At 36.9% G+C, this 13,647-nt stretch overlaps 1 protein-coding gene across 1 annotated transcript in view; it reads left to right on the top strand.

The window, feature by feature from the left end:
• ARL6IP6 (ADP ribosylation factor like GTPase 6 interacting protein 6) overlaps nucleotides 1-10,577 on the top strand; it is a 36,949-nt gene extending 26,372 nt beyond the window's left edge. Inside the window, exon 4 of the mRNA XM_052635804.1 lies at nucleotides 10,023-10,577. Coding sequence (XP_052491764.1) covers nucleotides 10,023-10,116 — 94 coding nt within the window. The 3' untranslated portion in view covers nucleotides 10,117-10,577. The remainder of the gene's footprint in view (nucleotides 1-10,022) is intronic.
• Nucleotides 10,578-13,647: the final 3,070 nt, after the last annotated feature.

Raw genomic sequence — 13,647 nt, 5'->3', positions numbered from 1 at the left:
TAAGGCAAAAGAAATACAAATGTATATATACATGTACAGTTGTACAGTGCATCCAATGTGTAGCCACTGTCTTAGCAATGTAAATATACACAAAAACAAGAGAGGGACAAATGGGAGAATTTTTTTTTTTAACTTCTGCATAGTTTCTTACTTGATTTCTTATTCGAGTTATCTGTGTTATAACATTCTAAAGAAGTCAAAATCTGTTTTAGGAACATAATGATAAAGTGAAACAAATACGTTTTATCATTGTTCAACTTACTTATTTTTTTGTTTAAAACTGTAGTAACTTTGAAGCTTTCAAGTGGAAAGCAATTGGGATAGATTTTTGAAGTGGGATAGGTTTCTGAAGTGATAATCTTCTAGGAAGTGTCTTTGCTAATTTATATATTTCCAAACAGTAATAGTATTTACTTTGAGGTTTTTAGAGTCACTAGAGGTTCTGGCTGAAGAGAAATTTTGATTCAGTATGTCGGGGTACATTCTGAAATTCTGAATTTCTAAGGAATTCCCAAGCAAGGCTAGTATATTGCTAATCTGTGGATTATACTTTGAATAGGAAGGCTTTAGGACAAAAGTTGGCAGACTTTTTCTGTATAGTACCAAGTAGTATTTTGGCTTTGTGGGCCATGTGGTCCCTGTCACAACTCTTCAGCTCTGCCACTGTAGCACCAAAGCACCCAAAGACAGCACATAAAGGAATGACTGAGACTATGTTCCAATAAAAAGAAACAGGTGGCAGGACAGGTGTGTCCTAGTTTGCTAAGCCTTCCTTAGAGGACCACTCTGAAATTAGACATTGCTTATAGAGTTTCTAAAAATCTGAGAAATATATGTGTATACACACACATATATGTTTATAAGATCAAGTGGACTTGTCTGTTCAGCTCAGTTTTATAGTTGTCAGGATATGACACACTTTTTTTAAAGTCCCATTTTACATTAATTTATAATAATTACTTCCCCATGGATGGAATACTGGAGTGAGTAGCCTTTCCCTTCTTCAGGAGGTCTTCCCAACCCAGGGATCTAACCCAGGTCTCCCGTATTGCAGGTGGATTCTTTCCCAACTGAGCTGCAAGGGAAGCCCATAATAATTCCTTCACACTTAAATGGTAAATGTATTAACTTTTACTGAACATCTAAGTTTTAGTGAATAAATGATGATAAAGTAGTGATAAAGGGTCCTCTAAAGGCCATTTGAACAAACAAGAAAGCTTACAGCTTGAGGATGTTTAAAATTATAACAAAGTAAGACGCTTACTCCTTGGAAGAAAAGTTATGACCAACTTAGATAGTATATTCAAAAGCAGAGACATTACTTTGCCAACTAAGGTCTGTCTAGTCAAGGCTATGGTTTTTCCTGTGGTCATGTATGGATGTGAGAGTTGGACTGTGAAGAAGGCTGAGCGCTGAAGAATTGATGCTTTTGAACTGTGGTGTTGGAGAAGACTCTTGAGCGTCCCTTGGACTGCAAGGAGATCCAACCAGTCCATTCTGAAGGAGATCAGCCCTGGGATTTCTTTGGAAGGAATGATGCTAAAGCTGAAGCTCCAGTACTTTGGCCACCTCATGAGAAGAGTTGACTCATTGGAAAAGACTCTGATGCTGGGAGGGATTGTGGGCAGGAGGAGAAGGGGACGACAGAGGATGAGATGGCTGGATGGCATCACGGACTCGATGGACGTGAGTCTGAGTGAACTCCGGGAGATGGTGATGAACAGGGAGGCCTGGCGTGCTGCGATTCATGGGGTCGCAGGGAGTCGGACACGACTGAGCGACTGAACTGAACTGAAGACAGTTATTGGAGAAGGAAATGATATTCCACTACAGTATTCTTGCCTGGAAAATCCTATAGACAGAGGAGCCTGACAAAATACAGTCCATGGGGTCGTGAAGATTTGGACATGACTGAGCAAACACACACACAGCAACCCAAGACAGTTATAAAAACCCGTTGTAGTAACTTTACTCACTTCTTTTAGATTGTGAGTCTACAAGTTACTTTTTTCCCAAGTATGGTAAGTGTTTTTCAGGATTAAGAAATCGACTAGGAGAAATAAATTATTGGCAAGAAAAATAATTATAATAGAAACGTTAAAAGGGGAAGCCAAATGAAATACATCAAAACTTGGTCACAGTTGTTAGGAACTATAAGTAAAACTAGCTTCCTTTTACCAGGCCTATGCAGAGAAGGAAGGATGAAGTGCCTGCCCTGAAAAATTGTAAAGTTATAGAGGTATTGTAAAGTAAAATAAAGTAAAATTTAAAAAAAAAAAAAAAAAAGGAAGGTCAGGTAGGAGAGAGCCTGCAGCAAAGCTAGCAAAACGTTGGCAACAGCAGAAGACCTCAAATCCATTCTAAAGTGGATCAGGTGCGGTGGTATTCCATATAGAAAGGATGAAGAGACTAAGAGATGAATCATCCAAACTAAGATCTGAGTAAGTAAAGTTCACAACCTTCCTATTCTGAACTAGAATCTTACTAGCTAGCACTATCCATCCATGCCTGGAGAATCCCATGGACAGAGGAGCCTGGCGGGCTACAGTCCATAGGGCTGCACAGAGTCAGACACAGCTGAAGTGATCAGCAGCGCATCGTCCTACATCCCTGTCCCGTTTTTTTTTTCTGTGTCTATTCCACATATTCACTTTGCATTTTAGGCTTCAGTGGACCTCACCTCCAGTTTCATGACATCATGAGGGAACTTCTTGCTTCTTCCTCCCTCTTTCATGAAATTAATTACAAACTTAATTTACATCCACTTCGATCATACCACTTTTCTTTGTATCTCAGAGGATAAAGGGTTCTCCCTGCCCAAACTTAATTCTACTTCCTGTGCTGTGTATATTGTCCCATCTCACTGCAGCCTTTCCTTTATACCCAGTGTTCTTTTTAGGATATTTTTTAAACATTTAAGTTTCTCCTGTGTTAGAGAAAAAATCTTCATGCCTAAATCTCTCCATAGTTAAGTATCTTGTAAGACTAGAGAAGAGATAGTTCCCGCTTCACAGTGAACTATAGTTGCTACCACATATGTTGTGCAGTCACACCTAGACTAAAATTTTTTCTCCTTAAATTGACTGCAGAACTCTTAATTACAAAATTTAAAATCACTTTCAATCCATTATTTGAAAGTTAAATATTCCTTTTCAAAATGATTTTCTTTCTTAATTTCTCTGACACTGCTCCCTTCTGTTTTGTTTTGTTCTTTCTTTCCAGCTTTCTGATCCCTACTTGGCACTTGTGGAATCCCTTTTCCTAAGCTACTATTCTGAGAAATAGACTTCTGAGTCTGTCTAGCCTATCTTGAGTCTCTCTCCTGAGAACCTCCCTTTTAATATTCATTTGTATTTCCTGTTGCTTACTAGGAGTTTTTACTTCAGTGTCCAATAGGTATTTGCAGTTTAACACATCTAAAAGTTTCCCACTTTGTTATCAACCTGTATTTCGGGTTCCCTATCATGGTGAGTGATGTTTCATCCAGCCAGTAAAGTGGGAAGTCTGCCCTCACCTTCAGTTCTTCCTTCTCTCTCATTAACTCTAGCCAGTCCAGCATGAAAAATAATGGTTGACATTTATTGTGTTAATGATTGTGTGCTCAGTACATTCAAGACACTGCAACAAGTACTTGTTAATATTATCTCAGTCTTCACAGGAGCACTAAAGAGAGGAATTATTAACCTTACTTTAAAGATGGGAATTAGATTTTCAAGGAGGCTGAAGTAGTCCTATAAATATCAGAGCCAGGTTTAACCCCTCCACCTCCACCCCATGGAAGGAGAGTTAGTTTTCCAAGTCCTTCTCTCTCACCATGATAAACTATTAACCATTTCCTGCATTCTCTATGTGTTGCGCCTGCACATATTGTTATTTGTTTAGAATGCTGAATTCATCATAGTCAATTTTAGCTCAGATACTGACTGTTCTTTTAAAATTAAAGTCTCTCCCCTTCTACAAACCAAACAGCGCTTTGTCTTCTAAGTAATGCTGTCTGCAGAACTTTTAACTCTTAGCACACTATGTCAATAGACACATCCTTGTCTCCCATGTATATTGCCTGGTATAAAGAACTCATCCTATAAATTTTGGTGAAGTTTAATGGAAAGAGAAGAAAATTATAAAATAAAGAACTTTAATCAAAACAGAAATGATAGTGGCACAGAACACAGAAATACAGATCAGTGGAGCAGGATAGAAACCGCAGAGGTAAAGCCATGCACTTTGAGTCACTGAGTCCATGACAGGCGGCGAGAATATACAGTGGAGGAAAACAGTGCGTTCAGTAAATAGTGCTGGGATAACTGGACAGATACATATAAAAGAATGAAATTAGAACATTCTCTACCACCATATACAAAAATAAACTCAGTGGATTAAAGACCTAAATAGAAGACTGGATACTATAAAACTCTTAGAGGAAAACATAGGCAGAACACTCTCTGACATAAATCGCAGTAAGATCTTTTTTGATCCACTTCCAAGAGTAATGAACAAATGGGACCTAATTAAAAGCTTTTGCACAGCAAAGGAAACCATAAAGGAAATGAAAAGAAAACCCACAGAATAGAAGAAAATATTTGCAAACAAAGCAACCAAAAAGGGATTAATCTCAAAATATATAAACAGTCCATATATCTGAGTATCCCCCCCCAAAAAAAAAACAATCAAAAAGTAGACAGAAAATCCAAGTAGACATTTTTCTAAAGAACACATACAGCGGGTCAAAAAGCATATGAAAAGATGCTCAACATCACTAATTACTAGAGAAATGCCAATCAAAACTACAGTGAGGTATCACCTTATACTAGTTAGAATGGCCATAATCAAAAAATCAACATGTGGAGAAAAGGGAACCCTTCTACACTGTTGGTAGGAATATAAATTGGTGCAGCTACTATGGAAAACACTATGGAGGTTTCTTTAAAAACTAAAAGTAGAGCTACCATATGATCCAGCAGTCCCATTCCTGGACATAAATCTAGAGAAAACCATAATTCAAAAAGATCCATGCACCACCATGTTCATTGTAGCACTATTTAAGTAATCAGGACATGGGAGCAAACTAAATGTCCATTGACAGAGGAATGGATAAAGAAGATGGGGTAAGTATATATTACTCGGCCATTAGAAAGAATGAAATAGTGCCATTTGCAGTGACATGGATAGACCTAGACACCATCATACCAAGTGAAGTAAGTCAGATGGAGAAAGACAAATATCATATGATATCGCTTATATGTGAAATATAAGCACGGTACAAATGAACCTATTTACAAAACAGAGATTGAGTCACAGATGTAGGAAACAAATACAGTTACCAAGGGGGAGAGGGGGCAGGAGGGATAAATTGGGAGATTGGGACTGACATGCACGTGCTTGCTATGCTAAGTAGATTCAGTTGTGTCTGACTTTTTGCAACCCCATGGACTGTAGCCCTCCAGGCTTCTCTGGTCCATGGGATTCTCCAGGCAAGAATACTGGAGTGGGTTGCCATGCCCTCCTCCAGGGAATCTTCCCAACCCAGGGATTGAACTGCTGTCTTATCTGTCCTGCATTAGCAGGCAGGTTCTTTACCACTAGCGCCACCTGGCACATATACACACTACTATAAGAACCTATTGTATAGCACAGGAGACTCTTCAGTACTCTTTAATGACCTATAGGAATAGAATCTAAAAGAGTGGATATATGTGTATAAATACATAACTGACTCACTTTGATGTACTGCAGAAACTAACACAACATTGTAAACCAACTCTACTCCAATTTAAAAAATAATTTGAAAAGTGAAGAAGACATAAAGACTTTTCTCCAACAACAGAAAACGGAACTTTAGAGTATAAATGGTGAATGTAATATATATTGTTTTTTCCTTAATGAGAGACAGCATTTCCTCAGGGAGGAAAGCTTTCTCTTTGAAATTCTAACCCTTATTTCTTAAATAACACTGGTAAAGTTAATTGGAATACTGACAGTTTCATCTTCCTCAGCAATTTTTGCAAGTAATTTGTTGTATCATTTTGTGTTTCTGAAAGAAACATAAGAGAAATGCTTTGCAAGTGATTGAAATATGGTGAGGTTATTTTCTTTCAGATTTTGGGCTTGGGTTAAGAATTTCTGATTCCAGGTAACCGCTGGTTACTCCAGTCAGGCTCACACAGCTTAAAATTCTTTCGGCATTAGAGATGTCTTGGCTAGGGAGAGAATGAGCAGTAAAAGGCAGCTCAGATGTGTGAAGAAGGAATAGATTAGTATCAGCTAGTCATCCTGTCTCCTGCTGAGCCAGTCAGACACACAGACAAATAGCCAGTTGGTTGTTACTGTAAGACTTTCATATAATTTCTTACTGGCAAGCAGAGAGCTTTCTGCTCAGAGCAAAATCAGTTGGCAGTGACGTTACTGTATTAAATTGAAAGAGTTCTGTCATAAGAAGCGTGTTTGAAATGTGGAATATATGTGAGGGAAAGGAAATATAGGAATTAATATGGTATACGAATGAAGACTTCAAGAAAGTGAAGACCACTGTGTAGTATTGGCTCAGACAGTAAAGAATCCACCCGCAATGAGGGAGACCTGGGTTTGATCCTTGGATTGGAAAGGTCCCTTAGAGGAAGGCATGGCAACCCGCTCCACTGTTCTTACCTAGAGAATCCCTACGGACAGAGGAGCCTGGCAGGCCCCAGCCCATGGGACCACAAAGAGTTGGACACGACTGGGTGACTAAGCACAGCACTGTGTAGTACGGAGATTCAGTTAGGAGTCAACCAGAGCATGATTAGAGGGAAAGCAGTAAATACAAAACATGAAAAGAGAGCTGCCAGTCTGTTTGGTCTCTCTCTGAAATAAACAAAGGTAATTTATTTGAGACTTATGGTAGTGGCTTATTCAGTGCTTTAATTTGTAGTTTAAAAGTAAGACTGCTGCTGCTGCTAAGTCACTTCAGTCGTGTCCGACCCTCTGCGACCCCATAGACGGCAGCCCACCAATTGCCAGAATCACTGAATTAATTTGAATCTTAAATTTGAAATGTATTCCATTCCTGAATAAATGAAAATAATTAAGGTATAGTTCTTCCATGATTTAGTCACTTTACAAGTTTGTTAGATATCAATATAACTATATTGCTAGAAAGCACATTTCCAGACTACAAAATCTAGATCTAAATAGTGGAAGTCTTGAGTTCCCTTGTGAATTATAAAGGGAGAAGTGATTATGAACTTTTTGGAAGAGGGTAATACCAAGCAGAAATGCACACACAAACACAGACCTGTAGTTCTTCAGTCTCTTTCTTCCCTCCACCTCTTGAGTGTGCTTGTATGTTCTTGTTCCTCTGTTTTGATTTGGGTTGGGTCTAGATTTAGGTGTTTTACTTAGAAGCAGGAATTGAAGTAGAAGATCAAAAGAATTTTTCAAAATCTCATCTATAGCTAAGCTTTCTTTTCCATAGTAGATAGTGGCTAACATTTATTGATTATTTGGTATGTGCCAGATACCTGATTCTCATAACTTTATGTAAGAGTAGACTTTCTTTTTATTTCTATTTTGGGAAATTGAGGCTCAGTGGTCAAATTCTGGCTTCATACACCCTGAAAGTGGCAAAGCTGGCCCTCAAAACTGTCTCTCAAAGACTCTTAACCACTAATAGGATTCACATGAGTACCTTTTTGTAGGATTCTTTATTATTAGGAATTCTTTAGAACCAAAACAAGATAGTACCTTCTTATAACTAATCTTTTAGGATATAGAAAGAGTTGCATTATTATGAGCTTTGCTTTGTAACCATATTTTTTTCTAGTATTTTTTCTTATTCAATGTTTCCCATTTCCGTTTTGATTTCAGAAATGTATTGCAGTGGAATAGAACTGTTCTCAGCATAATAAAATCCACAGTTGGGAATTCTAACATTTACTTTAGGAAGGATCCTGGTTTTGTCATTGAGGTCTCTGTGTGTTTCTGTATTTATTTTTAAATGGTCAAATGAATAGTCAGGTCTTAAATTTTTGAATTTGTATGTTAAATGAAGTCACATGTTAGTTTTCATTGTATTGGGTTGGCCAAAAGTTTGTTCAGGTTTTTCCATAACATCTTATGGAGTATTTGACAAAGGGGAATTAAAGTACCTTCAGTTTTTTACAGGACTTCAAAGGTCACAAGTAGGTCATAGAAGAGAAAACCTGCCAAGGGTTCTGTATATCTTCTTCAGGGAGGAAAATCATGTGAATTTAAAAAGCAGTTTTAAACTAGAAATTCCTCAAATATTTTAAGTCCCTTGCCTGGCAGTACATTCATGAACCGCTACAGTGTTCGCAGTGGGAGCATGGTATGTCTGAGGTGGTAGAGAGAATAAGAACCACAGCTCTGGAGTATTTCTTCAATGTTATTAAAATTCATTGTTTTACTGGTTTGTGAAAGCCACTGAGCATTTGAGCTTGTACATCTCAGTAAAATTCAATTATGTCAGCATTGTAGTATTATAATTTCCTAATGTCTGATAAGCTGTACTTTAGAGATTTTTCTATTTTTATTGGAATGTGGGGTCTCAAACTAGTAAAAGAGAACAATAAAGTCCTGAAATTCTATTCCATGATTATCTTTGTTAGTGTGAATTTAAATATTCTTAGGTCAGTGATAGGTTTTGTTTTGTTTTTACAATGAATGATAATGTTGACAGTTAAAATTAGATTTCTGTTCACCAGTTTTTGTGAGAGGAATTTCTTTTTCTTAAAGGGGCAAAATATTTAGTGTTACCTGTTTTATTTTACCAAATAGTAGGTTATACAGCTAGGTAGAATAGCCCTTATGAGCAAATGAGAAGTATCTTAAAGTAGTCCCAGATGAGAAGGACCGAGTGGAGAGAGTAATAACTCCCATGACCAAAATAGGAGGCTCTCAGAATACAAGTCTTCTGTAGTCCCAGGTGAATGCAAAGGGGCTGTTCTTCGAAAAGTGTAAATTCTTTAGTCTTTACTCCTGATTTTACTGGACTGGAATCATTATAATAAGGTGCTCTTCAGATGTTAATTTTTATCTAAATACTTGCCTGGCTTTGATCTGTGATTAAAGAGGACTAGGGGCATGGTAACCCTCTCAGTCCAGGGCTCTTATTATTTAATACTTAACAACTTGATATTCTTACTACTACTAGTATACCTCCCTCTATGTCCTCGATTTGGATTGTTCCAGAGAAGATTCTTTTCTCCCTCTTGACACCAATTGGACACTACCTTCTATTCTTCTTAGCATGTCTCATCCTTATTAGGATAAGCAAAGAATATTAACTGCAGTAGAGTTAGTGTAAAGAATGTTAAGAAAATGTAGTAAAATAAGTAAAATTGCTCCACGATCAAGGGAACAAATGTCATGGAAAGTCTGTGCACATGAGCTAGCTGGCCCTCATAGTAATCATAAAACAGTGTCTTTACTGACACCTGGGAACCCACTGAAAGCCACCCAAATTAAGTAACCTATTAAGTTGAAAGCTGTAATGTTTATAATAGACATATCTGTTAATGATTTACATATGGACAAGTGCTGTTTTTAGTGCTCAGAGAAAAAGTAGAATTTCATGTAATCTAAAGAAAACATGGTACAAGTAGGACAAATACTGGAAAAAATATGTATTTTAAATTAGCAGTAAGAAGAGAGTGGGGAAACCAGTGCTAATTTAAATGAAAAAGTATGCTTGTAATATAGTAGTAACAAGATTTATATTTTAGAATTAGGTGATGGTACACACATGTGACTATGAAACACAGTAAAGAAGTTACAGGGATCAAACAGCATTTTACTCCAATTAATGAGATTGAAAAATTATATTTGATAACAGTTTTTGACAGAGAGCTTACATCTTTACTAATCCTATAGCTGTCTAATATTCTTTTTTAACTTGTGTATTAATATATAAACAGTGTTTGGGAAACGTGTTTCCAGGTTGTAAGCATTTTCAGTAAAAACTGATGGTGTCTTTGTTACACCAAATTAACATTTTCCTTTTTTCATCTGTTTTTTTCTCCCCCTAGGAAAATGACCGGCCATTCCTTCCACATGGGCTACAGTATGGCAATTTTGAATGGCATTGTAGCTGCTCTGACTGTAGCTTGGTGCCTCATGTAAACCTGCACTGAAGCAAAGTACTGGATAAAACTTAGTCATGATTACTTTGTAATAACAGAAGAATATCACTGCCTATTCGGAAGACCAAGAAAGTTGCTGCTCATTATGTCGTTCAGATACAAGTCATATCATCATCATTATGGAGGACTTTTTAAACATCATTCTAGAGCCTAGGCATTGGGAATGTATAAGTATTAAGTTTCAAGTAGTTCTTAAAAGTGTAAGATGTTTACCTCATCTTTTTACTTTTGTGTGTGTTGTCCTTATAAGTTGTAGAAAACAATTTAATGCAAATCAAAACTCAGAAACCTAGATGCAGAACATCCTGTATCAAAGCCTGCTTTTCTATGTATATACTACATTTTTGCTAAGAAATACTGATAGTACTTTTGAGACAGAAATATTTCTTATTTATTCATTATATTAGAAAAGCAAACAATGCCTACTACTTTGGCATTTTATAGAAGCTACTTTTAAATCAGAATATTTAGTTTTCGATATATAATCAATAGAAGGTGCACTTATTTTTTTAACGGGGTATGGTTCTTTGGTGTTTTTGTTTTTGTTTTTTTTACATATTTTCCTACTATATATTGAATTTGTATCTTTTTAAATTGTTGCATCTAGGCAAATGTAAACATTATTTTTATCTGGTGTAAACCTAATACCTTCCATTTTTAATAAGTATTTTGTCTTTTAAGAAAAGCACATTGGCCTCACATTTAAAACTAAGTAAACTTATTTTTGACAAAAAAGTAACTGAAAAAAGTTTATTTAAGGAATGATAATATTGAGGAAATTTAACGCTATTCCCTCTTTCCATTTTCACAATGCCAAATATTTATCTTGGTGCATATATGGTTACTTCAACAGAACTGATACTATCTTTTTTTTAATAAATATAGACTTGACATTTTTATATTTAGGAATGCTTGAATTAGTTTGTTTTTAGTCTCCAAAATTTGGTTACCAAAATAGAAAAAGTATTTTGATACAGTGTGTGTACATGTATAATTTTTTATGTATAGTTGCCTTATTTTCCTGTTTAAATGTTCTTTTGTAATTGTGGTGTTTTGTTTTTGTTCTCATCCTAATTAAGCCTTAATTGTTCCAATTCCTTTCTAAATACCTGCTTAGGAATAGTCACTTGAATTTTAGAAAGATGGACTATTTAAAATGCTTTTTTCCCTGGCCATAGGAAAACCTGCCTTAGGATAGCATTGTGTAGCAAAACTGCTTATTCAGGCCAAATGGGAAATGAATATATACATTTGTTCATGTTACCTGCTAATTGTTGTTACTGAGTAAATGATTTAATAATGTTTCTAAAAGTCTTAACCTTTTTTTTCTTTTACCATTCAAAAACCTTTCATTGAAAATGCCAAACGCTGCTCTCTCTAATTTAAATTATCTAAAGTGTTTAGGTTAATAGGAGAAGGGGGTGTTTTTGTAAGGCACACATATTACACAAACATACACACATCCCATGGCTTAATTATTCCTTGCAGAGTAGTGCTTCCTGTCTTCTTCCCCACCCCACGAACCCTTCTCCTTCTCCCTTCCCCAGCAACCTTGGCTCCAAAGGGCTCTTCTATTGCAAAGGAATGTGCAAGTAACAAAATCAGTTTTTCTTCTCTCTACCCCCAAGAACTGCCCAGCACCCTCAGATATGGAAAACTTCCTGATTTTTATGTCTTATGACTAAGGAAAATCTAGTAGACCCTTTACATGTAAGTATCTGTAAGATACTATATCTATATAATATGGATACATATAAATATTCAGTATGTATCTCTTAAGCTACTTCTGGAGCTCTGTTTCTTTTGGACTGGGACTCCTCTTTCTTGGGAAACTCCTCTCTGCAATCTTTCATAGGATGCAAATATAAACTATCCTACTTCCTTAGCAGAGTGATTGACTGAGGATAGGTATCTAACCAAAGCTAGGCCACTTCTAGTTTCTCATCTTCCCTGGCCACAGTGATTGCAATGGGAATAAAGAGATGACTTAAATTAGGCTAGTCTCTTCCCAGAATTTTTCAGGTTGAAATTAAGGTTAATTAAGCTGGGAAGATACAAACCCAGGAGATGCTGGCAACCAGGGTTTAGCCAAATTCAGTGAGACAGAATAAGGCTGACATGGATACTGCTAATAACATTTCCTATAGTCCCTGATGCCCAGTGGTGACCCTGCCGTTATTGAAATTTGGTTTATTCACAGTTTTGGAAGCTAGAAGTCCAAGAATAGGCTGCCAACATTATTGGGTTCTAGTGAAGATAGCGGTCTTACTGTGTCCTCACTGGTGGGAGAGAGGCTAGCTGTCTTCCATTAGAAAGATTCTAACCCCATAATGAGGGCTCCACTATCACTACCTAATTACCTCCCAAAGGTCCCACCTCCTAATACCATCCTGTTGAGTTTTAGTTTCAACCAGTGAATTTGGTGGTATTCAGGGGGCACCAACGTGCAGTCCATAAAATACCAGTAGCAAAAGTAGGTTCTTTGAAAAGATAAGATAGACTTCTAGTAATAAAACAGATCTTAAAAGAGATTTTCCATGTTTGTCTATTTTTCCATTTCTGCCTGTTTCCTTGACTATATCAGGAACTTGTTGTAAGCAACAGATACCATCTGACTGACTTAAGGAAAAGGAATTTAGTGGAAGGATATCCAGTGACTCTCAGAACTGGTAGGCAGAAATCAAAAAAGTACTGAAAGGTGAACGAGGAGGAAGCAAAGGAACTGTTTGTTGGTAGGAACAGTATGATCAGGATATGAATCCTTTTTGTCATTTGTTCTTGTTCCTTGCAAGATCAGCTCAAGGTTCAGACTCTTTGGATAGACTGCCAACCGACCAAGATTTGGTCATGTGCCTCCTCTATTTAGCTTCTGTAATTTGGGACGAGCAGCCCCAAAAGATAAACATTCACTACAGCTCATTCTTGACTGTTCAGTTTCCCCACACATACCATTCCTTTCATACTTGACTTTCTAAAAGTAAAGTGTGCCTAACAGTGCAGCTATTGTTTACTACATCTGAGGCCAGGACTTGAGAGTATGTTCATTCTTCTAGCTTTGGACATTCTACAAAATATGCTCTTTTTAATCCAAATGACAGGAAAGAGAAATTTCTTAAAATACATATTGTATATGACATCAAGAAGATAGGTAGAAGTTACTGTCTTTAAGATCCTGGTCACAAGACCTTCCTTTGTAGCCGTTCTTTTATCTTTGCTAAGAACAGCAGAGTTCAGAGTTGGGAACAAAAGGCAAAAACTTCGTGAGGATATCACTGGGTGTAATAGTGAGAGGGCTCTTGGTTCCTGGACCTATGTAATATAGGAATGGGAGAAACAGCATCAAAAGTCAATTGTTGGATAAAAATACAACATCTGGAGAGACCCCAACTTTAAATCTTGTGTCCCAATTGGCTCCATAACTAAATCTTCAGTAGATTATTCCAATACTAGCTAATGGGAATTCCCTGGCAGTCCAGTGGTTAGGACTCAGACCCTGGGGCCCAGGTTTGAT

This window comes from Budorcas taxicolor, chromosome 2, assembly GCF_023091745.1.
Source record: "Budorcas taxicolor isolate Tak-1 chromosome 2, Takin1.1, whole genome shotgun sequence".
Taxonomy (NCBI): domain Eukaryota; kingdom Metazoa; phylum Chordata; class Mammalia; order Artiodactyla; family Bovidae; genus Budorcas; species Budorcas taxicolor.
Note: the sequence above shows the minus strand (reverse complement) of the source record. Positions and strands in the feature narration are given on the sequence as shown.